Raw genomic sequence first — 26379 nt, 5'->3', positions numbered from 1 at the left:
ACGATTGCTCCAAGGACTGGAGTGTATGTGTTTCCGCCATATGGACCATTACGCCAGGCAATAATGTGATTAATGGATGTTGGTGGTTGAGTGGTCTGTTTCTACACTCCTGGTCTGGGATCCCGTCTGGAATGGAGGGTGCCCAACATGGCCGATCAAGTATCTGCCTGGTCGGCCCACTATGTATCCTGTTCACACTGTGTAACAAGTTTTCAGTGCTATACATTTGCCAGAAGAAGACACCGAAATAATTTAGCATATTTGTATGTCATGTAGAGTACGTTGTTTACCACTGGGGCATGTTTTTACATAATGATAATAATATTGGGTTCTCATAGCGCTTGTCCATGTTTCCCTGGTCAAAGCGCATGTTACGCAGTGATTCAACATCACCCTGTCCAGAATCTCAAGGGCGTCCTGATAATCAAGTTGAGGGTGTCCTATGTTCAATAGGATAAAGTATCCCACTAAAAACTCATGTTTGAAATAACATTAAATTGTCTATAGCAATATGTAAGTGACATTAATAAGCCTCAAATGTGACTTTGTAAATGTCAGAACCAAACCATATTCAAAGGTGGGTGGAATTCTAACAAGCCTTAAATTGAACAATACTTTATCAATTTTTAAGGCCGTGGAACAGTTCCGCATCCCTGGCAATTATTGAAAATAGATAATTGTAAACTGTGCTTGGTAACCTGTAGGAGTTCCAGACGAGGTGTTATCGTAAAATATCGTATTATTTTAAAGTTTGAGATCATATTCATGTTAGACCATTGTCAATGGCGGGCATTTTATAAAAACTGTTTCATATTTTCTGCCAGAACCTCCTATGTTATCTCTTTACGCTGTCCATGCTGCCAGCTGGCAAACAAGATTTGCCCTGCCCAACCTGATCTCTCCCTTCCAATATATTTTCAAATCATGCTTTCCAACTGAGTATATTTTCAGGTCAGCAGATTCGAGGTACAAATGCTCTCTTTGAAGGTATAAAGCCTGAAGGAAAAGAATAAATTCCTAATACTGGTACATCTTCTCCTTTCCGGTAACTTGAAAATTAATTTCCTATTGATCTTATCGTTTCAGAATACAAGGATTCCAAGCCAGCAGCAGCACCAAAGACATATCGCTCTGTGAGGAAGCCTGGCGTCCTAGAATGGATACAGCGAAGAAAAAAGGAGGAATTTATCGCTCATCTACGGGCGCCGGTTGAGGAAAGCTACTGGGATGGGGGAGATTTCATCATCAAAGTCTCCAACAAAGACACTTTTAAAGTCCGGCGGGCGCCTGTGCCAAAATTCGGCTCGCCTTGGCCCCTTCCTCAGTTTTATAAGTCATCTCCCGTTATATTTATGTTGGATCAGGAAAGTTTTCAGTTTCGTGCTGTGAAGCAAAGCTGTGATGTCCTAGAAGAAGCTTTCAAACGATATAGGAGGTTAATAATTGATCATTTTGGGGTAACTTTGGGACCGACGGACCAGATAGAGCGCAAACTTCAGCAGTCGGGAAAGGTTTCGCTGCTTTCCCAGGTGGATGTTGCAGTTACTAAACCATGCACTGAGTACCCTTCTCTAGAAATGAATGAGGAATGTAAGTAGACGTGCACCCCACATGACCAGAGACGGTTATAGCTTGAACTTGAACACGAAGGACACTGTAGATAAAACGAGGCTTAACAGCGTATCTTCCTTTACATATCTTGATATTCTGTGACCGGAAGGCCTTTTACTTTTAAAGCATGGCAGTCAACACTGTGGCTTAAAATCAAGATGGCTAATATGTCAGCCATCTTGGATTTGATTCCCATTAATGAAGAAATGAAGAAAGGCCAGTCTTATTTTCCCAAAATGTTTGTTGTCCTTATAAGGGAGAGCTTGCCTTTAAAGTCACAGTATATTGACCATAAGATCCCCTTTACCAAAACTATTCAGGCAGATAACTAAATCTTTACTTAGTATTCACTATTCTGATATCACGTTGCATGACTTCACAATTTGTGACAAAATGGTTTTGTCGATAATCGCCTGGCGTGACCAGTGAGCACAAATCAAGTTGGTGACCGCAAAACCAACCTAGTATCAAGTCTTCGCGTGCACTCCATTAGAGTCTGTCACCTAATCTTAATGCTTCTGGTCAATAATAAATCAATATGTTGGAATTATCCAACTTGCAAGGACATCGAGAGTGATGGTTATCACAATGATTCAGGGCTCAGTCTCGAAGCGCCAACCAGGTGGTTTTGTATGTGTACTTCAACAAACAGCAGTAAAATAGATTTCTGAACTGTCGGGTAAGCCCCATCACTGCCACCTGACAAGATACGATCAACTGAGAGGCGATAAACCCTACACGTTCTGATGGCTACTGCCTGTGTCACGTCATTACCTATGGTGAATCAACGGGTCTAATTCTAACAGCTCCTATACCACAGCTCTTCCCGACTCCCCTGCCTTTGTTCCACATAGTTATTTGCCAGCCAAGAGCAGTAGTGCTCATAAATGGTGGCGGTGAGTCTCTGAACTGCAACTCCAAAGCTCCATCAAATCAATGGCAACCAGACAGTGTCAGATGGACCCGTTCTAATGGACTACATTGCCTGTGATGTCACCAGTAATTGGCAGCATAGTACCATCCATCATAACGGTCAGATCAAACTGTTCTAGTAAAGTACTTCCTCACTCCCATGATGTTGCCACACCATATAGCGATGGAATTGACACGCTCCAATACCAGTAACCCCCCCATCTGTGACAGTGCAACAGTGTCACCATCATTTGTTGAGTTTAGAGCTGGGTGTTGACTAGGACATTTGATATTTCATTTTGGGCAATTTGTGTGGGAATGAAGGAAGGAGCCTAAGACCCCAAAGGAAACCTTCATTGGTAGAGAAAGGTGCCCCCTCTACACGCTCTCTATCACATGAAAATCTGCATTGACCTGGAGTCGACAATCTCAGAACTAAAAACAGCCAGTGCTGATGTTGATTTTAATCACGCGTCTTACATGTACCACTGCGCCTCTCTGACTGCTCTGAGAGATATCCTGATTAGCTCGACTTTTTTTATGGAAATGTGTCTCAAGTACACGTCACACTGAAACTGCTGTCATAGCTAATCTACAGGCTAGCGCTAACGGTTATGAATACAGTCCAAATAAGCCTGTCAATTAATTTCATCAAATGGAGTGTAAACCAAGGCAAAATGAAAATCCTGGGTTGTTGTGATAACGGCAACGGGAGAATATCAAACGAAGCTTGTTGATTGGCTGCTGGGTTTGCAAGTTAAGCTTTCGTAGAAAGCGCCAATTGAATTAGGGCAGTGTTCCGCAAAATTAACAGATTGGTCTCGATAGATGGCAGTTACTTCATCAAAGTCAAGGAGATCTTCAAAGTGTCGTGGAGAGATAAGAAAGTGGGATTTAGACATTGAATGATTATAAGATGTGTCAGTTCAAGGATTTGAGAATGAGTTGTCATCTCTAACTAATAATTAGAAATTGGAGATGTCTTGACTATATTTATTCAATTGGTGATTGATTTCTCATGTTAAGTAAACTTTTAAAGTGGTAAGCAGATGGTTTTTATATGATTCCAGTCTTGACATCTGGTTTGTCAGTATGCCAATGCTGTAAACCTGGCCCAGTGCTCAACCATGGAAATCTCCAAGCTGCTTTAAAACCGTCATGTAAAAATCACGCAATTTGCTGAAAACTGAAAGGTATGATGATTTATGAAGTAATAACACCGGCCACCTGTTGCACACGAATAATCAGTTGCTAAGGTGGGGCAATTGAATGTCCTTCAAGTGAAAAACTGTAAAGATTTATGAGTCGGATGTTGGGGATTTGATAGAAAGGATATTAAAAATGGGAAAATGGTATTGGTCTGGTTTGCCTGATGACAATAATTCTGACAGCAAATTGGCCTGAATTACAATCTCACTGTCTAATGGTAAGATGAATAATCCATTCGCCTCCTGTGGTGTGTGATTGTGGTCCAATGAAGTAAATAGATGGTGTTCAGACCAATGTTGTGTACCCAAATGGGACAACTTCTGGTCAATCAGTGCAGCCATCAAAGCCAGAAATACATCTTATCAAGCTGAATGGAACATTCTTTACTTCAGTCAGTACTGCCTTGCCTTGGAAAGACTTGTCAAAGTTGAGTTCACTGACACTTTTCCAAGGTCCCGCTTACAAGATGTTGCGTTGTAGTGACCTACAATGATTAAGTGTTAGTTAGGCCAAAATCTTAGGGAAGGGTCTCCCAGTAAGCAAGTTGCCAAGATGTTCTTGGGATTCACGTCAAGGTCCCTGGCGAAGTAATTTGCTGAGCTGTTCTGCAGATTTAGGTCAAGGTCTTAGCAAGTTGCCAAGTGGTTCAAATGTACAGGTCAAGGTCATTGTATCGTTTCAGACCAGATTGGCCCCGAATACTACTCGTTCCTACTGAATCTATCTTGAAAACATTCTATGGTATCTTTTCATATGGATTTCGAGAACATTCTGTTGTATCTTTTCAATATGGATTTCTCGTATTATTCAACTGCAATCATCTAAAGTGCTCTCAGCTTATTGAAGCTTTTTCAAGGGCAGATTAACAAGTCCAACTCTCTATCATGTAGCAACATCCTTGAATCAGGCAATGATCATCCACGATGGATTGGTGTAGGTCGATCCAAGTATTTTCAACAACTTTCATCTTAAACGCAGGTCAAGCGGCCTATATCTTTCCTGTCCTCCACATCTTAAACCACTGGTAAAATTTTATAAAAAAACAATAAAATTTGGAGACAGTTGATTGTGAAGTGTTCTGCTACCTGCAATTAATCATCTTGTCCATTTCATATTGCAAAAAAAACATGTGATTTCACGATATAGACTCAGTAGACTTGATATGGACTCACCCGGCGGCGAGGACATCAGTCTTAGTCTGTCCTCGCCTCCGGGCATCCATTGACGAGAATTTCACATTAGGAACAGAAGTTCAACAGAGCATTTTATTGATCTTTAGTTGGAGTATTTGCCTTACTCATATTTGATCGACACATGGCAGTGGGACAGACAGGCTTGGACAAATCATGCTGTTTGGGACTTGCCCATCAGGATTCACCTTCAACATCCAGGGTTTGATAAACTCCAGATGTCAATGGTTTTATACTTTATCATGTCTTTAGAAAAATGGAGCTACCAAATGTGATTAAAAATCCCAACTGCCAAATATCATGTAATGCTTCGATAAATCATAATGACATGCTTCTTGGCTACCCATCTTTTCAGTGAAGGCTAGATTTATCGGCTCAGTTCTCAGAATTGCCCTCTTTGGCAATCACTTATACTGCACCGGCTTGAGTAAAGATCATAAATATTGAAAACTGTGCAGATATGTTATCCCCATCCACAAATTCATCAGATAAGTCCACGCAGGGCAAAATGATTTCTAATTGATGGCTTATTCATGTAACACTTGAGGCAAGGATAAGGCGGGCTGCTGATAGATTTCTAGAACAAGAAATCAATTTGATAGATTACTTAGTTCGGCATTGTGCAGCTGTGCAACTTGAAAGGCTCTCCACTAAAAAAATTGGTGACGAAAAGCTTAAGAGAAATTTATGATATGCCGAAACAAACTTTTAAAAAACGCTTTATTCCATCTTTTCTTCTTCCAGATACATTGCATATATCAGAAGTAGGTGCCTTTATATCTGCCAATGAAAGCTGGGGAGCTTTGCGAGGCCTGGAGACATTTAGCCAACTTGTATACCAAATAGGAGAAAATAAGGTAAGAACGCCTTGAACATTTATGAGTTGGGCCATTTTTGGAGGCGGTATTGCGCAAAGGTGTGTTGCAAAAGTTTTATTGCAAAAGTGATATTTCTTGTGGTGCTACGGTTCCGCCTTTATGAGTAGGGTAAGTACGTATTGGACAAGTATGAGTTAAACAAAATAACTGATCGTAATTGATTTTGAATGTCTTATTCCCCGAAGGGACAAATTGCATATGACAGTAATTGAGTTACAGGAAAATGAATTCAATCCCACAGTTTCACCTAATTCAATTCCGAATATGAAACTTGAATTTACTTCCCATAACACTAACAGGCAATATTGATGTTGGCACAACTGATTTTGATGGAACAGTACAGTCAACTACATAATCAAAGAAGTGGTTCCCCATTTCCCACAAAAATATGAATCAGAGCTGTCAGATAGATAGTCAAAGCTTTTCAACATCATTTTAAACTATAAGTGCAAGAAGTTAGTGCGGACAGAATGCCGATAAGTGCTATGAACCTGTGGTCCCAAATCTAGACCACTTCAGTGCATCAACCATATCAGTGTGCATAATAAATGCCCCACTTGGAGGATATATTGAAAAGACACTGTCAGAGCTCCAGCTGAATCACTGTTTTAAGCCTGGACTCTGAGGCCAACTGTTCTAGTTCTGTTCTACTGTACATGTGTGGCCAGTTTTCTCTTTAGAATGAAGAATTGCGCCAATCACTATTTCATGAACTTGTCCAATATACTGCTGGACAAAAATAGCCGCTAAATTGGATTAGTGAATATTTGATGTGACATACAACATGTACAAGATGGCAGACGTAATAGGTATCTGCCTCCTTTGGGCCAATAATGAAATAAATTACTGTCGCTTTTAATTACTTGATCAATATTTTTTTGGAATTGCACCGTACATTATATATGAGTCTGGGATAGTTAAGACATTGTGGTGGTACTTCTGCTGGTATTAACTTGTAGATAAGGTTTTGCATCCTGAAGAAGAACCAGAGCAAAGCTAGCAATATCAATAGCTCTAAGAGTTGACCCCGAAAGGGTCACCAGAAATGTGTTCAAGCATGTTTTGGTCGATTTTCAGACCGATGAAGGTCATAAGACATTGCCCACAAGACCAAAAAACTAGCTGCGGCTGTCCTGGGTTAGATGGATTGCTTGGACTAGTCAGGTTGATCGTTGATGGGCCAATAAATGACTTCCTATCGCAAGTGAAGATGTTCAGACATGAAAATATTTCAGAGAGACGTTTCTGATGTGTTGGTACTACATTGAAGATGCCTCTTTTCTTTATCGTTATTAATTGAAGATGTAATCTTTTCTTTATCGTTTCAGCTATTTATCAATAAGACTGTGATAAGAGATTTTCCTCGCTTCAAACACAGAGGGGTGCTAATAGATACTGCTCGACACTTTTTGCATAAAAGAACACTTTTAAGGAATCTGGTGAGTAATTGTTTTTTTATCATTGACATTTTCGTGCAGTGGTATGATGAATGATGAATCGATTTGAAACATCCAAGTCCAAAGTATCTCAAAATACTTTACTTGGCCAGAACCAGTCAAAGCATGACCAAGAACGTGTCATTTGAAGCAAACACTCAGTACGGTGCTAAAGATTTCTAGAACAGCCTTTAGTACCCAATTGTACTTTCTATGGGACTGCTGATTGATTCTCTGGGAGGCTAATTGACTCATTATTTCCCATGGGCAGGCAGAGGTTATCACAGAGACAGCTGCAAGGCCGAGATACTAGTAATCAATAGCTTGACGCCTCACCCCTTCTCCTCCAAATCGCCAAATGTTTTCGGCTATTTTGATATAAGAGAAAATAATGTACACATCATTAACTTTTTTTAAAAGGTCTTGAATTTAGCCAAGTGTGAAACTTGTGTCAGCATTTTGATCAGATGTTTCAGAAAGTGTCAACCAAGGACATCCTTGTTGCCGCTTTGTTTCGAGCTGTCTTTGAGAGGCTTGATGGCTTGACAGAAAGAAGCTATTTTGGTTGTGCCTCACATGAACCAGTCATTGGTTTATCTCTTATCCGTACTAAGTGATATTGAGAAATACCCGCGCTGTATGATTTGACAGTAAACAACCCTTGGTCATTTGTATCTGCTGAGATTGTCTTCATCCATCTCTTTTGGGGTGACACTAACGGCCTGAGGATCACGCCTAATTAGGCTGACACCAATCTATTCTGAACTCCCATCTTTGCCAAAACATGCCGAAGGAAATCAGTCTGTGAAATGTCTCTATGTATAGTCATGACTGAACTGATGAGAAAGATGTGTTCCCTTTCTGAATCAAATCTGACGCCTTGGTTATCAGTGTCTCCGGAGGTCATTCCAATCCGTCTCTTTCAGTGAGAGGGACACTAAGGCCTGAGGATCATACTTAATTACATGTACATGGAGGGTGACAACAAGCTATTCTGTTCTTCGATCATTGCCAAAAGATGGCAAGAAAATCGATTTGCGAAATGCCTCCGGATCGTGTCATGATTATGGAGTCGAGAAAAAGTGTTGTTCCCTTTGTGAATCAACAAGCTTTTGTGTCTTGGTTGAGGCATTTCCTTTGGTCATCTTTGTCAGCCTCCGTCCTGGTGACTCCAAAGCCATTAGGATATTTGGAGTTGTGCTTGATTAGGCTCTTAGTCTTAACAAGCTATTTTGATCTTTAGTTATTGTCAAAACATGCCTTAGCGATTTGGGGAAGATGGTAAAATTCCAAAAGGGTAACATATAAAATTGGTTTTTCACCTGCACTCGTCATTAAACAGCCCAGGGAAAGCTGTTGTCTTGCTTATTATCTCCTGAGGTCATCTTCATCCATCTCGATTCTGACAACACTGAAAGCCTGAGGATCATACCTAATTAGGCAGATAATAAGCTATTCTGATCTCCATAGCCGAAACATGTTGATTGAAGGATCGCTATTGATCTGCAAAGCAGGTCACTTTTATACTCGGGAATGGATGGATGCAACTCTTTGCCAATAAAGTAAACCAGACGTTCTACATCTTTTAAGCCCTGAGAATAAAGTTAATGAATTACATGTCTGTATTTGTATATTTTCAGGATGCCATGGCTTATAATAAGATGAACGTAATGCACTGGCATATTGTTGATGACCAGTCTTTTCCATTTGAGAGCAGAGTGTTTCCAAACCTCACACTCAAGGTAAGAAAGTGTTCAGGGCAAGTTTCATTTGCTGGTGTGAGTAAAATGTTGTTAATGACCACTTTTGAGAAACGCCCAGGTGTCAAAGGTGTCCATGAAAATGGAGAGATGCGACATTTTACAGTTTACTTTCACAATATATCATACCAGGTGTCATCAATGGCTAATGATAGCTAACATGATTTAGGAATGATTCATCTAATGACATGAAGTCATAACTAGCCTCATCGCCTAACATCGGTACCTTACCAGAATTCGCCTCCAGCAAGTATCTCTTCCGTTACCATGGTGACCTGACTTCAATCAGTTGCGGCTTGACTTGGTGTGTCAATTGACGATTATATTTTTACAGGCAAGATACCTCCGCGCATGTATTTCGTGACTGGGTTGTCTATTATGATTTCTGTTAATGAGTGGTGATGTGCACACCATATGCTCTTCAACAAAACTTGTGCTCCTTAACTCTCTTTTTTTAGGACCATATTCAGTAATCAACAGATGCAGTCAAGGAGTCTGAGAAGAGGGGTTTACGCCCTAGTGCACCATTCCTAGGTTTACTATAGTTTTTACTTATAGGCGTAGCCATGCAGTAATTCTACTAAATAATTTCTACTTATGGGCATAACTAGTAAACAACAACAAAAGTGATGACATGCCGAAGATAATAGTCTGAGACATCTGACTGTTGATGTAGCAAAAGAAGTCGACTTTAAAGCATTGATTTGGTGATGAATAAAATGTCGGAAGGTTTTGGGGAGACTTCGTAACAAATGAAAAAAAATCTGTTTAATTTTTTTTGATTAAAATGTCAAAGTCTGTGTAACAGCTCCAGTGTGCTCATGATTACATTGAAATTTTGCTTCCTTAGCTGTAAACTGACAAATTTTCGCCGGAATTTTATATTTGTGGATTTTGCAAAAATCGCAGAAATAAATTCACAAAAAATGTGTTTTGATCTGAAAAACTGAAAGAAATGTTGTTATCCGCGAATAAAAATAAAAATTGTGAAGGTGCAGTAATTGGGGGGGGGGGGGGGGGGGGGGGGTTAAGCCAGCTTTGTGGTAGGATCAGATTTTGATCCGGTATTAATCTTGATACTGGGCCAGGGCAAGTATGAATAGTGTAAATGCTGCTTCTGACTACTTACTGCTTCCACCGGCCGTTACTCATACATATTTAATAGTAGTTAAAACTAATATCTCGAATCCACAGTCACTGAAGTGTGCTGTGATAACAAAATATCAGTATCGTAAAGTAACTCCACCATTCATGTAACATTAGCCCCAGTCATTTATTTCAAGAGATTTACTAGTAGGTCAATAAATCGTGTGAGGACGATTTTCTGGAGCAATTTCAATTCTGAATTGATCGCCTGACATCTCAGATTACTGATGGTGTTTTGCTGTCACACTTTGCGAGTCCAGAAAAAGTGTTACTCCCAATGATGTTGATCATGGCGCTTGATGCGAAGAGAAGAAAATTAAAAATATGAAAATGGTTTATGTTATGTTGGTGTAATCTGAGATTTTATGATTAAATCACTGCCGTTCTCATTGAGCTGGAAAGGTGTCATGTTTTTTTTGCATGGCAAGGTGTGGGAATTCCAATTTGGGCTTGCAATTGCAAAGTAGGAGGGATGCAAAAATCCAATTTTTATAGTAACTGCTGGTGTTCCTTACAGGCATGATACTGCATGGGTTTACACAAAAACACAAAATGACATGAGTATTTATTATTTCTCTATATCCTCTATAATATTAGGTTATTGTTATGTTAGTAGGCGGAAACCAGATATCGCGGAGGGAACTAACAGTACTGTTGAAGAGTCGCTACATGTATCTCTATCAACTCGGTGTAGGGACCAACCAAGAGTTGAATCCAGGACCTCAGAAGTGAGAGGCGTTTCCACTGCCCCACTCCCAAAGCTCCCGAGTGGTGCAAATAGGCTCGATAATTCACTAAAGTTATTTTTTCCAGGGTGCCTATGATCCTCGTACTCATATATATACTCATGAAGATATTGGCGAAATCATAGAATATGCAAGGCTACGAGGTATCAGAGTCATTCCAGAGTTCGACACCCCGGGTAAGCTCAATTTCCTGTTGCAATGGTACCTTTTGGCTAATAATACTGCTGTGCAAATAGTAAGCTCAGGCCTGATTTCATGAGGTCATTTTCCGGCTGCAGGCAAGCTCTGTGAAAAAACTGTGCTTGGCCCAAGTGAGAATTTGGTAATTAGAATAACCCCTCTTGGCTGAGTGGAGACATGAGGATAGTTCAATTTTCCAGTGAGGAGTTCTCCAAGGAGGGAAACTAACTACCGGTAGAGTGATAATTGCAGGAAAATGTCCTAGTAGAATCAAGCCCAATTATTGATACAACTAATTCTAATAATTTTCGGTGATGTTGAGAGTTGTTTTGGACATGTTCAAGGTAGGCCTACATGTAGGCTGACAATTACATTGCATATCCACTGAAGTGGTTTTTGTTGCAGTTTAATGATTTTTCAAGGATCCTGTTTTGAGAATTCACTATTGTATAAAAAATTTACATATTGGAAAAAAGATGAGTTGTCTAGCATTCAGTTTGTTCAGTTTGAGGTTTATTGTTGTCATTATGTTGTAATGAAGTGATAAATGACACTGCCGATTGTTTCAGTGATGGTTCCCATGTCAGGAAAATTTAGGGAAAAGTTGCCAAATTGAACGGCCAATGAACTTCAATGTTACAGTACCCGTTGCACTCCAAAGCTTCTCTTTATACTCTAGTTTCACCTATCTGAGACCACTCCATTTTAAATTTCCATGAAAATCGCCACAATGGCCAAGAGCATGACGTCATGACTATATCGGACTGCTTAGTGTCGCCAACCCATCGCCAATATCAAACAACTGATTGTATCTCGTGGGGCTTAGCATGAGTAATCCAAAATGGTCTTAGATTGGTGATACCAGAGTTTGTGTACATCATTCAGATATCCTGGAAGAAATCTCAGCCTAATCCATTTTCTCCATAATCAATCCGTTGGCATTTTTTGACTGAACTGCAGGCCATGTTGGCAATCGATAAAGGCAATTAGCTAGGACACAAAGGAAGTCACATTTGCCAGAGTTTCTCTTCAGTCAGAGGGGAAATTAGTTTTACCATAAGAAAAATCGACTACCAGGTGGCAGTTTTGTCATTCCCATTCTTCAGACATCATACTCTATTCTACTGTAAAGGTCAGTAGGTTAAAGGCAGAACACTGCCAAGATGCATACCATCGTTGTGACATCATTTGCTGGCAGACGTCGCACACACACAGAAAACCATGGCTTCTGAATCAGAACGATGGCCCTGATGTTACTACTTTCTCAATCTTCGCTGTCGCACCATTCTGAAATACTCCTGTGCACTCTAAATAAGAAAATATCATTTGTGACACATTTTAGGGAGAAATCATATTTTTGCCTCAGTTGATTCAGATGGCGCATCTATCTCCCTAATGAGAGTGTTACTTCATAAATGTAATGAATATATGTATGATAGGGAAAAACTTGTTGGCCAAAACATTTCATGTCGTGTCCCAGTTGATAAGCTTTAGTCAATTCCTGCCTCGGTTGAATATGGATGATCAAATGAACCATTGATTTTGGTTGGAAAAAATGTCATGATGATATTTTCCCTGATTAGGTATGGTGAGTCAGTGGATTATGTTCCATTAGACCTTATATTGGAGAAAAAAAGCTTTGTCCTTATTAAATGTAGCCCGTGTGCATTTGTGGATGATCATATGAAGTTTTTCACAAAAACTGATATTGCTAAAACTTTTTTCGCTTTTGGCTTTTCATAAGAGAGAATGGTTATAAACACTGCTCATGTGGGAGGTCTTTGTGAAGGTGTGTGAGGGGGGGGAGGGGCCTTAAGCTGGCTGTGTAGATTTCTGAATTAGATCATCTTCAGAAAACAAACTGACAATTATCGCGTGTCAATTCCCAATCCTAGAGCGCCAAGGGAGAACGTACTACAAACAGTTACTGCAGAGCTGACTTCTTCCCAACAGAATGTCACCAAACAGCACTACAGCTTTAGTTCTTCTTCAGATGAAAAAGTGCTTTTAGTTTCTTCCAATCACCTAGCCTGGACTTCTTCTTGTTCCTCTGCAACATGATTATTGGACCATGAGCAGGTGTTCGTCAACATTATCATTTGTAGATCAGCACCTGCCCTGATCTGTTTCAGAAGCTAGACATGCAACTATCCATTTAATCCAGAAAGGGTTACCTTGCTAAGTGGTCGTCAGCCAGTGTCCAATCACCGCGGCAATATCAAAAATTGATTAGCCGGATGAGCTAATGGATTGGACACTTTATTCATGGCCTTCTCATATTGATGTTGTCACCTGCATTACATCCTTGTTACGAACCTTGTTAAATGTTTAGTCGATGAATCCAACAAAGTCAAATACTGTAAACTGGGTAATGTTCACGACCGTTTCATTTTCAGGATTTTTGCAATTTGGGAGGCAAATGCCAACGTCAAACTTGCTAAAGGTAATAGGGCCTGATGGTCCAGTACTACACATTCGTAACTCTGACGTTATCATTTCCTCTATTTCTAGGTCACGTGCGATCATGGGGCTACGGTCACAGAGAGATCCTCACCCCCTGCTACGAAGGGAACAAGCCTGATGGTTTCTACGGTCCAATCCATCCAACGAAAAACTACACATTCGCATTCCTTAAAAAGTTATTCGGAGAAGTCGCGAGTGTATTTGCTGACCGTTATATTCATCTTGGGGGAGATGAAGTGTCCACAAGTTGTTGGTAAGTTTTCTTTAGCATTGAAAGCTATACTACAAGTGGAATGCTCCTGTTTTACAAGATAGCATTGTGTGTTTGTTCATCACGTATTTCAACTCAAGACCTTTGATTTGAGTAAAATTTCATAAAACGTTTGCAACTGGCAATGTTTTCAATGTTATAGTTGCTGATGGCATTCTTGGGGACAGGTCTTGTTAAATGGAAAATCTGTCAAAAGTCCTACTTGCCCATGTGTCAGAGATACCTCGCATCGCATGCTTGGCCTTTTCCCATGGCGCTGTGGGTTAGTGCAGTGTCTGTGCTTGTTATTGTGCGTAGCTGCTGCTGCTGTTTTGCTGTTTGTATCTCATTCTTCATTCTGCTTTCAGGTTTTCTAATCCGGATGTGAAAGCTTTTATTGAAAAACAAGGCAACGGCCAAGTAATGCAGTATTACATACAAAAGTAAGCGAATGGAAAAGAGTTTTTTTATGCAGCAACCAGCGGCAGATGCTGGCATTTAGTAACCCTGTAAATTGTATTGTTGCACCCTACATTTACATGTAAGGTAAAGCAATACAATTACAGCCGCAGTACAATTATGGCCCCTGCAGTGTTGAGAAGAGCTGGTATTACACATCAGTGCACACTGAGGCTATAATTGTTCCAGGGCTAAATTGTACCATCTTATATCTTATGGCAGTGAGTTAGAAAGCATCTATTCCCATCTTACCCCAGCATGCCTAAAATCCCAAAGGTATCCTCGTTAAAGGGACTCTGCAATCTCTGAGCCTTGAGTGTCAAGATGTGTATGTGTCAATAAAGTCTGTGAGACAGATGATTGTGACACAGGAACAAAAACAGCATCTTTTGAATAGATGGAATGGCGTCATTGTTACCCTGCCAACCACATTTTTGCATCCTAGATGCTGTCGTGTTGTAGAGCATTTCCCTTGTGGCATTAATCTAAGTAAATGATATATGCCGATGAGAAGAACGAAGGTTAAGGTCCTTTCAGTAGCTAAGTCATAGAGTGTCGACCAAAATGTCTTTCTATGAGGATGCCATTGATCATAAATCAGATTTTGAAGGATGAACGTGGGGAGTCTTAGGGCAACCAATTCCCCTTAGCCATAAGTCTCAGTTTAGATGCGGTTTTATCTGAATTTTCTGCTCTTTTCAGTTTGATTAATACTGTTTTGTCGGTGGGAAAATATAGAAAACAAGGCATAGGCAATATCGTGTGGCAGGAGGTTTTTGATCATGGGGTACAGGTAAGAGTGAGATCCCTTTCCATCTGAATTTAAAGACCATTAGCATTTTAAGAGCCATGTCAGCATTTTGACCCTTCCAAGGCCCTTGCAGGCACGATCGTCACTGTAGCAACAATCAATAACATTGTTTTCTAGTAGTAGCAAGTATGTTCCCTGGAGAAAAAACTGGATGTCTCCCATTATCTACTTGTACTGCGTCGCCTTAAGCCTTTACTTAGTTGAAGTTGAGTTCTGCATTAATGTGTCAAAAACAGGATGCGAGGGAGTGATAGATGGTTGCTGGTTACATCTAGTTATTTTTCAAGTAGCTGCTCTTCAAATGCATGATCTAATCCATTTATAATGAACATCTCTTTCAGCTCAATCCCGATACAATTGTCCAGATCTGGATGGGGGGTGCAGAGAACCTCCAACGTGTGATTGGCCAAGGTCAGCGCGCCATATTTTCATCGTGTTGGTACCTAGATCACGTCCACTACGGTATCGAATGGCCGCGACACTACCTCTGTGATCCGCTAAATGAAGGTGAGTTCTTGGCCAATAGGTGGCACAATGTGTTTTGCTTCTTTCATCTTGGTTTTGTCTGGTGCCATTGCCTCGGTGATGTGAATTATGTGAGATAGTCAATAGTGATAAGTGAACAAGCGATATCCCCAATATGAAATTCGTTCCCAAAATATTCAAAATAATCCTGAGGTCATTGTTCTGTCTTACTACAATGATCTTTGTTAACCCTTTCGTTGCGGGTGATGTGCATTGCATGTCATGTGATTATGATTTTGTTTTTAGTTGCATGGCCTCTGCATGTAATTTTACTTCTGTGATATTTCTTTACCATCAAACCCAATTTCTTTCATCACAGAGGAACAGCGAAGGTTGCGTCATAGAATACCAAAAGGTGATGAAACGATTCTTGAATCGCAAACATTTTATTCCAATTTCTCATAACATATAACATCTCAGGGCTGTCATTTCTGACATAAACATTAAACAATACCCCTCTATATGTTTATATGCCACTTCTTTTAGCCACGTTTTTGTCCTGTCACCGGTGTGGAATTTTTCATGGATCTCTATTAAAACACCTGAAAGAATCTGTCTTCTTGTCAAAAGTGCAACATTTCTTTGAGAAGCAGATTTTCTCTCCAAAAGCAGATGTTTCACCCCCTCCAACCCCCACGCCCTCTGGCCACGCCTATGTGTTTTGACCCTCAGCTCTGTTATCACTAAATTTTACATCATGAATTCTACTAATCATATAAATGATAATGACGAAATCAATCAGTGTATTGCTAAACACATCAACGTCACATGGTTCTGTGAAAAGGACTAATGGCTGGAGGCATGTGAGACCATCTCCCTTGGTTCTACCTGTTTGCATCTCCCTTTTGCAAACTTTGGCCAGTATTGATATCCAGTATCAAAGGATTTGAGGACAATACCAGCTTGTAATCAAATACCGCTTCTCCCCATAGACCATGTGGCAACATGATCGCAATGTAATTACATTAGTGCGGTCAGTTGCAACATTTGACCATTAATCAATAATTAATCTTGATTAAGAGATCAGATTACTGCATATTTGTCACAAATGGATCGCATCGTTATTAATTTACCATCTATGAAGAGCCATGGAGATCAGAGTGGCATTGACATATATTGGGTCACAACGCAGCGGCACAGGTCGGAATCGGGTAGTCTGAACAGGCCAGAAGGTCTGCTTCTTTGGGATCAGTCAAGTAGGTTGCTAGGTGTTAAACTATAAAACATTTAACACAAGTGGTGTTTGAATTTAAACAGCAATTTACTTTATACTAATGTTTTGCACTGATAGCTAAACACCCTTTGTGAATGAGCCCAGTTTTACTGTCTAATCATGTTTTAATTATGCTCGCGTGATATTTTTATTCAGATGATCAAGAATACGGAGGTTTTCTGCGTACGTAAACTGTTTCTCTTGCCTGGGATGCATATCACATTATATAATATGCTTTTGCCCTTGTGGGGCAACATTTACAATGTATGATATTATGTAATTATTTCACCTTTAGCATTGTATAAAGAGTAGTGGTACCAAATGCTCATCCTGCAATAACCCATATTACCCTGCTTCTGAAAGTATACCCTTGCTTTTTGTAACAAAGGAGCTGCCCATTAGGGCACATTTGGGTCTCAACGGTTTCATATGTAAGCTAACATGTACATAATAATAATAATATTGAGTTCTTACATATCGCTTTTCCATGTCTGCCTGATCAAAGTGCTTTTGGGATATCATATTATTAGTAGGACTCCACTTGTATATGAAAGAGTCAGATTTTGCATAGATGGCAACTTTTTTCACATATCTTGGTTTGACCCTTGTCGAGTACCAAATACATAGAAAGATAAATAAAAAGATTTAATTCTGTTTACAGTAGTCCCTTGTGGAGTAAGGAGTAAATATTAATGCAGAAAATGAATCTAATGGGTCCTCTTGTTTGTAGGTCGTCATATTGATGAATCTAAGATGGTGGGTGGTGAAGCGTGTATGTGGATGGAGTATGTGGATGATACTGATCTCATATCTAGATTATGGTAAGTGACATAGTACAGGGTGAAAAGTGGTTATGTTGTCGGACTCACTTTTCAGGCTTGGGGTCGTTTGTTCCAAACCCACCAGTCTAGTGACGACTGACTCCATCCATGGGCCAGATGAGACTTGCTGATTGCTGTATGAGCCGCCCCATGCTACCCCAAGGTGCCTCATGGTCAAGACCTTCATTGAGACCTTCATAGTGGCAGTTGTTTTGAGACAAACCCTGAGCTTGACAAATTAGTTGATGATAATACGTGTTGATGATATTAGTACAATACATGAAATCATTTTTCAGGCCTCGCGCCTCTGCCATTGCGGAGCGGTTGTGGAGTAATAAGTTTGTGAGGAACATCAACCAGGCAGCACCAAGGTTGGAGGAACATAGGTGTAGGATGATATAGTGAGTAAAGCAGTGGAGTGGCACAATTCCCTTGTGTTTTAAGTTGTTCAGTCAAAATTGGTCAGGTAAAAATGTTTGATCCTCCTTTGGAACTGGGATATGGTTCTCTTCACTTGGCTGTCCACTCTTCAGGATGAGGTGTCACCATCAAGGCCTCCTTTAACTTTTAACTGCCACATGATCTGTAAAGGATCTGAGATAGTCTAAGATGTGTATTTACCCTAAAAGTAATGTACATGTAATGTTGGTTGACCGCTGTTATACCTGGTGCTGTACCGAATGTTTGCACTATAGATGGACTACTCTAGAGATTTACTGTAGGGGTAAGCTACCAGTGCACGAACATAATCCAATTCAATTCCTTCTTTTAGCCGAGGTTTCAATGTGGGTGTCCTGAATGGCCCAGGACACTGCAAACAGAAGATTGGGAAGGAGCTCCCCCCCGACATTGATACAGGTGGTATGCGCCCAAAGCAGACACACAGCTTTGATTCACAAGAGCAAGTGTTAAACAGGCTGTTTAAGGTGAGGGTTATGAAGCAGTCTGTCCACTCTCTGGAATTAAGAGTATTTTATAAAGATCTTTTTCCATTAATGGTGGTCCATTAGTACGTCTGGGGTTGGTTCAACATTGTCAACATCATCACAAGAGTACACAGGGTACACTTGGGGAGGGGGTTGCAGTTAATGTACGCTCTAGTACATAAGTGAAAATGTTGATGTAGAAATCGGCATTTTATATTGCACTCTCTGCTTTAGGGGAGGTAGGGGGTCTTGAGAAAAGAGTACTCTCTCTACTCTTGTGAAAATGTTGAATGACTCCTTATGGTGTTTGTGGTTGAGGTTAAATCATCAGGTAGTTTTGGATCTTGACATTCTCAACTTGAATTGGTCCTTGCTTAAACCACCTGCAGTCCAAATCACAATTGACATCCCTTAAATCATGTCAGTTGTGTGCCACTGACGCGTAACCCAGTGCATAGGTGGTGTGTAAGTCACGCGTAACGTTTGCGAAACATAGAGCAAAAAGCACATCACTGGCCCGCCATCGACCCACAAATTGGTGTACAACTCACGCACATGTTGACACGAAGCAGAAGGGATGTCAATTTCGACTTGGACTGTACCTAAAACACACCACAGACAAGTAATTGTTATCAAGGCAACATGCTATTTCTATTGCATGTATCGTTACCACTTTCAGCCAGTTGACTACCAAGACAATATGGTCAACGAGGTCAGAATACCATCATTAGAGGTACACAAAGTATAAACTTTTTCATTTGCATTGCAAACAAAGTTTGTTATTTACCGCTTTATCAACTCATCAAACCCCAATAGATAAAATACAAGTTGACGAATTCCAATAGGACCTTTGGAATGGATGGGATGGGGTAACTGGCCCCAGAGGGCTCCAAAAAATGTGTTTTCATGCAGATCACCACTCTTCTGGTGAAAAATGTTGCAAGTTTTAATAATCTTTGCAGTTTGTCAGTGTCAGCTAGGGGAAAACATTTGGAGACAGGGGGTTTGTGTTTATAGGAAGGCCTAGGCACATGAACAGCTGGAAATTGAATATTGTCTGTAATGTATGATCACAGTTGCATTCTATTAACAGTTTTAAAAGTCTAGTCTTTCAAATAAAGAGTCAGGTCAAGGCAAGTTTGCATTGATCCCACAACTCTCTCGGGCAATTAACTGGAAGCCATGATGAAGCCCATTTTAATCTGAAAATGCAAATATTACAAATGTACGACAAAAGGACAATTGATGAGTACATCTGCCCCAGTTTTGATAAGTTCATAAGCGTTTGTGCCAATAACTTTAGTGCTGGCGTGCTTGTAGAAAATTGTAGTTAGAGTGCTTTTGATAGGAGTAACTCCCAGCTTTCCTCTTCAAAAAATCTCACCACGAATTTACAAAAGTCTCAAGTTTTTATTCACAAATTTATAGATATTTTCACTTATATGTACCAGTAATTTTCTCACTTTCAGCTTTTAAGTTTTAGATTCTGTGTGTTTGTATTAATGATTTTCTGAGCAATAAAAGGATGAATGCATTTAACTTTTCACACAGTCGGAGCTCCTAGTACCATGAAATGCCAGCAGGAATTTTAAAAGTTTAAAACTTTCTGTTGGTGAAAACAGTTGTCCGAGATCTTTGTACAAAATACCAAATTTGTTTCACCCAAGTCACATATTGAGGCATAAAAGAACAGTCGCAACATTGGCAGTTGAATAGTGGTGCCCCCCGTTTGAGTTGGCTATAATTAGTGCTGTTAGTGTTTTCTTTTGGAGGTAGTTTGTAGACGAGAGCATTGCAATTAGATACGATAATCCAGTTAAAGCTTATAGTATTCTTTTTACGATCTTTCTTTTTAGGACCTGAAGGTGAGACACAAGTGATCAGTTTGTTATTGTTCAGTTGTCTCACATCAAGGCATTGTCCTCATTATATTGGTCGAATAGCTTGTCTCACCTGTAACCAGATATAACAAACTTGTGTCCGTCAAGCCTTTGAGCGAGTTCTCTCTGACATAGCCTTGACAACATGATTATTGATTGCAATTTAACCAATCATCGGCCACTTTCCTATCACTGGCAATCATCATGTTGTCATGGCAATGTCACAGGTCACAGTGACTAGAATTGCTCATCTCAGACTCTTTACTATGGCCTCTGTCTTACTACTGTATAACAGAGACTAGTTTGGGTGCTGCCGCTAATGTTTAACTGTGAGTTGTGGTTTGGGTTGGACACTAATGCACTTTTAACTGTTGAGTTATTTTCTTATGCTGGTCACAGAGGCACTTTTGTTAAATGTCTGTTGCTATCTGGATTGGGCATTGGCAAACATTATGCTGGCTAAGATTAACCTTCGTTTAAATTTAGATACATCCTAATTCACATGATATTTGTTCTGCAGTAAGTCTTATACAACTAATATTCAAAGGCATTGGTCTTGTGGGGGCTTTTGATTTTACTTCAATATTTCTTTGATTGGGTAGAACAGTCTAAGTCTATTGTGGTGAGGTTTTATCTTTAATCTCAATTTCAGTACCTCTGTAATTCAACTTCCCCCCCTCAATTCTTCTGCGCCTGAGGGTTCCTGGTGCAAAATCTGTCTAAATTTTAAGGCTTGAGATCCAAGCTTAGTCTTGTCTTCACATTTTTATTTCAAATTTCATCACCTCTGGGTGGAATATTCTGTTTTAGTGCCCTGCTCAGGATTGAACAGATAAAAAGCACCACTCAAAGTTGAATCGACCAGCTCCTTATTTGAACTAGGCCTCCAACGAAACTGTCATTGAGCTGTAAATCTCACAAAATCCCTATTTCCGTTTGACTTATTTTCTGAATAGAGATTGGGATTTAGCTGTGTCTGATGTTGTTTTATCAGTGTGACAAGTCATGTGAGTATTCTGGCATAATAAAACAAAATGTTTGTGGCATTTTGGACAAAATTTACTGTCAGATTTCCTAATGTTTTCATTCCCTGTTTTCCTTCAGGACAACTTCAACCAGATGCCATGGGTGCAGTCACCGTTCCTTTACATCCTCATCCTCTTCATTGGATTGGCTGTTATCTTCGTCATGGTGATGCAACAGCGTGGTTTCCTCCACAGCCGGGCTCCGGGAAAATGGCGCATGTTCCTCATTCCACCCGTCCGACGAAAAAATCTTGTCATTCTGTTAGTCGCATTGATTGGGTTTTATGCAGTCTGGTCACTGCCGATGATAATTCAGACAGTGAGTGCAGGGGGCGCTGTGAAGCGTGTCGATATGATCGAGGAGGTCCAAGCAGCTGTGCGAAAAGTGAAACCTTGATAATAAGTTTTACAAATTGTTACAAATTTGACCATACTAAGTCAGTGTTTGATGTTTGCGAGTTTTTAAAGGGTAGCAGTGTGAGTACTGATTGGGAGCTTTACCGAGATTTAAAAATATCCCATTAAGTTTGGAGTTGTTCTGGTTGGAGGTCGTGTGTAGGCAGGTGTCTTGCTCAAGGATACAAAGATTACTTTGAATATGTACTGAGCAACACTCGCATCTGCTGGGTTAGTCAAAAGGCACCTCCTAGGTACCTGAGGTATCAAAAATTTCAATCAAAAGCTGATAACCGGATTTAAAAACCACAGTCGTGATTCAAGTCAATATGCAGGTTATGGGCTACAAGACATTTGCTGGACTCTTTCGTCAAGCAATTTTTAAAAAGGGGTCAAATACACTTCTTTCAATTCCTTTCCCCCTCCCCCACCGAATTTCACCAGCCACAACAGGTTCAGTGTGTCTGTTGTGGCCCGCAACTTGTATAGTAAGTCGAATCACGCCGCGATGACAGACACATTTCTTGTACAAATGGCAATAGTGATATTTCAGAATCAGAATTTATTAGTAACTTAATATAGTGTAGTAAAACCTAGCATTATTTTCTCATGTAATCAACATTGTCATCTTTACAGGGTGTGTCAAAACATGAATGAGGAGAATTGTCTATTTCTTGACACCGGGCGTGGGTTCGGGTTAAAGAGTTGGGGCCTTAAAGGTGGCTCCACTTTACGTGGTTCTTGAATATGGTAGTGGATTGCACTTAAAACTGTACAGCAATTGCATGTGTAAATAGATAGCATATTATGGGTCTTGAATAACATTGAGCAGGCTCAGGCTCCTTTTTAGGAACAATCATGTTAGACAGTCGGCAAAGTTTTAGTGAGAGGTGTTTGGTAAAACTTTATTGGTGCCATAGTTGTGGAAGAAAAGGGCATTGAGACAAAACTCGGCTGAGTCACATTTTCCTGATTTTGAGAAAAAAGGGCGTAACAACCCGGTAAAAACCTAAGGCAAAAATAAGTTCTCAATAATAATTCTGAGCAGTTTCAACGCCCCGGACAGGTGTTGATTAGAACTACCTTGACTTCGGTGAAAATTTTACATAGCCTGGTTTATATGGCTCTAATCTTCAATTTTGTGGACTATTCCGTTCAAATGAGAGAATTGTTTGTTACACCAGTGGTGGGTTTTTTTTTCATGTGCATTCCAAAAGATTTGTTGGACCTGTTTTGACCAAAAGATGTTGTAATAAATCGTTTCTTGTTATTTAGAACTTACACCATGATGTAATGAATAAAGAAAAGCTGTTTCTGTGAAACGGCTGGTGAAATTGTACATATTCAGTATCGGATGCCTGGGGATTCGTTAATTATTGAGAGAAGAACATTATCAACTCTTTTAAACAAGGGAGCACTGCTTTATACCAACTTTATGCATGATTGAAGGACGCAGTTCTCTGTATATGATGTCCTTGAACCTGGATTGCTTTGCAGTGCTCCCAAGTTCGGGAATTCAAATCTCCAGAGTGTTGTGGTCAGCAGGTGAATAGCTTCATATCATGTGAACAAATGGTGAAACCTTCCAACCACCGCAACTAGTTAAGAAAGTCAAAACTTTTCTTGAATCTACACTTTAGTCAATTTTTTGTATGCATGTATGTATGACAAGGATATTTTCTGTATAAATTAGAACTTTTCATGTGCTATCCTGTTAACTTTCTGTAAATGAATATATGAGGAAGATATTTTCTGTATAAATTGGTTGTTATCATCTTCCTAATAATAAATACAATGCATTAAGAGTAACTTTTGTTCAGGTAAAGTCGTTGTGATATCTATTACGTTTATTTCAATATGTATGCATTAGATATTAGGTAGCTTCAGTCAAAACACAATAAACTACAACTCCAGAGACAATCCAAATATGCTATTGTTGAGAAATGTTGCATATCGCTCCCTTTTTCACAATTGAACTATTTAATGGATTAGAACTCTTGGACATGATGATAAAATTTGAGGAGATCCTTTTAAAATGAGAGCGACATGCAATATTTCTCAACATCTTGGAGCAGAATAAAGAATCACTGTTCATAATGCTGTTAAAAGTGAGGTCATGTCATAATCATTTAGTTGTGGTTGCCTTCATGCCACCTTGATTTCGTTAGTATGTGTGAACTGGTTTTTGAAAGACACTAAACATATCAATTAAGAAAGCAATGTAGCCTAATAAATTTCTCCTGTACATTATATTTCCTTGTTTATTACTAACCAATTTCAAATCAACTTAAAACTACAAATTTTTTATGAATGTTCGGTGAGTTTTATAAACCAGTTGCCAATTCCTTGTTCTGAATGTCTTCTCTATTACTAAGGTCACAGTAGTGTCCAAGGTCGCAGTTAATTTTTGTTGTCTGAAACGGTCATTTAAAATTCATTAAGCTTCATTTATACCAATATTTGAAGTACGATTATAAACCATAGGTGTTGAGAGGGGAAAAGTCGTTAAAATTGACCAAGCAGCCTCTGTAATTTTGGAAAATGACCATCTTTGGAAAGCATTCTGTGTATGCTTTTAGTATACTTGTCAACAAATGTGATAAGTTTGAGTTTTGATTAGGCCAAGAGTTCTATCTCTTGATGGTGCCAGTGGTGTCATATCAGAAAGTGATTACCCATAACATTTGGCAAGAGAATTCGCCATTAAAGATCTGGCAATCTGAATAAATTTTAATGTTTGACCAAAATGTGACCTGAGGAACTTCTATTTGCAACTTGAGGACATTGCTAAACCACCATCTCGGAGGTGATGCCTGCTAAACTTGCAGAGAAATTACATGTAGGTCTATGCATCGTATTAGAATCAATACATTGTTTGTAGTTACACTCATTCTTATGTGCCATCTTTAGTGGAAGTTTGCAGGATCACCTTTTGAGTTCATGTGATGAATGTTATGCTCTATTTCCAATATTGTCCAATGCACTTTGGCGGCCCTCCTCAGCATCTATGTTGTATGTACTAGCCAGACATAACTAACCGATCAGCTTCAATACATCACAGTATCTAAATCTATATTGATGCTAATCTTAATAGTGGTACATGTATCTTATTTAATAAATCTATTGTCTACCTGTAGTGATCAGTGTCAGATCTGGGGGACGGCACAGAGGGTGTACCCCTCTTATTTGGGAGAATCTTTGAAACTGACCACGATTTTTTGGAAATGACCATAAAAATCATTTTTTTGTCCCCTCTTTCTCTGGATGTCCCTCTTCCTTAGACTCCCTCCTGTATCTGGTGGTGGCGGTGGTGGTATATCTGTAGGACTATTTCATTAGGTATCTCAGCAGATTGTATTCCCACGTAAGAGTACGGGTGACCGGGTCAAAAGACGTGATGTCCCAGACCCACATGTCAAGACAGTGACACCGATGCGAATAATCAAATTATTTGAGTAGTAATTGTGCACCTCCTTGATATCGTGTCCTATTTATAAGTACTAGCATTTATGTTAGCTGTTTATGTTCTGTGAGCTTCTTTGTATTAACTGCGATAGTGTTGCAATATACTCCAGTGTCACTGTTGTAAGACCGGTTGATAGATTAATACGAAATCAACACAATATCTTGAAACACAGACCCTGAGGTCTTAAAGTCCCTTAATGAGCTCTACAGTCACCAAGACTGCCTGTTATTAAGGTGGGAATTGGACTTATCAAGGTAAGATGCTGAACAACAACCAAGCCAGAACATTATATCATGGCCTTGGGACAAGCTGATGTCGCCAGTATATTGTCTATTTAGCTTGAATTGAATAGTCAGAATGGTGGTCTTACTTCAGTGAAACTAGAGTACACTGTGGCCATTGGGGTACGGGTTGTATTTCAGGAAAGAAGAGTCCATTGACTATTTTAGGAGTTATCCAGGGTAGCAAGTACACCTTCAAATGCAGGCAAGCTATAACATTTCTGAGGATGTCACACCAGCTTTTGACGTTACAGGACTCGGTCATGGCGCAAAATTTCTCTTATAGTATACCTGGGGACAGCAACGAGCACCTGGTACCCCTGTGCCCACAGTGCAGTATGTATATGTTGGACCTTTGTGTACACTTTGCCATGGCAGAAACTTGTGTGTAAATATTCAGTATTTTTATTGACCATGTTTAGAAATACGGTTATCATTGTTGAAATGACCTGTTCGACTTAGAAGTTTCTGAATAAAATAAGTTTGAACACATTTCAGCTTGTCTTTGTTCTGTAAGAGGCCTGCACGGGTCATGCGCCCTTCGCTAACAGGTCACGATTTGGCCCTGCATTGGTCACCTTTTTCCTTCATCGATATGAAAGGAAATGAGTGAAAATAGCCCCTCCAATAGCAACTCCATAGCTACCAACCTTGCATCAGAACCCAATGCCGAGGGCAAGGCAAACCGCCCCCCCAGGATGCAGTCAAACTTCTTCACTCTACCAGTTGGTTATCGCTTATCTGGGCACTTTTGACTCCTCCAGCTGGTTATCATTAGCACGTGCCATTGTTTAC

General features: G+C 39.8%; 1 protein-coding gene across 4 annotated transcripts in view; it reads left to right on the top strand.

The window, feature by feature from the left end:
* The window catches only part of LOC135495384 (beta-hexosaminidase subunit alpha-like), a 39195-nt gene extending 13119 nt beyond the window's left edge, over positions 1-26076 (top strand). The window contains exons 2-16 of one of the 4 annotated variants that reach the window (XM_064783933.1): positions 1087-1590; positions 5667-5779; positions 7129-7239; positions 8877-8978; positions 10956-11064; positions 13580-13784; positions 14150-14224; positions 14943-15033; positions 15393-15558; positions 16946-16972; positions 17520-17610; positions 17907-18011; positions 18383-18536; positions 19216-19269; positions 21521-26076. In XM_064783933.1, coding sequence (XP_064640003.1) covers positions 1087-1590; positions 5667-5779; positions 7129-7239; positions 8877-8978; positions 10956-11064; positions 13580-13784; positions 14150-14224; positions 14943-15033; positions 15393-15558; positions 16946-16972; positions 17520-17610; positions 17907-18011; positions 18383-18536; positions 19216-19269; positions 21521-21838 — 2225 coding nt within the window. In that variant the 3' untranslated portion in view covers positions 21839-26076. Of the gene's footprint in view, positions 1-1086; positions 1591-5666; positions 5780-7128; positions 7240-8876; positions 8979-10955; positions 11065-13579; positions 13785-14149; positions 14225-14942; positions 15034-15392; positions 15559-16945; positions 16973-17519; positions 17611-17906; positions 18013-18382; positions 18537-19215; positions 19270-21520 lie in introns of those variants that run through there. The other 3 variants (XM_064783934.1, XM_064783935.1, XM_064783936.1) reach the window with 3 other exon arrangements.
* The last annotated feature ends 303 nt before the right edge of the window (positions 26077-26379 follow it).

This window comes from Lineus longissimus, chromosome 11 (assembly GCF_910592395.1).
Source record: "Lineus longissimus chromosome 11, tnLinLong1.2, whole genome shotgun sequence".
NCBI classification, from domain to species: domain Eukaryota; kingdom Metazoa; phylum Nemertea; class Pilidiophora; order Heteronemertea; family Lineidae; genus Lineus; species Lineus longissimus.
This window is presented reverse-complemented; position numbering and strand designations above follow the sequence as displayed.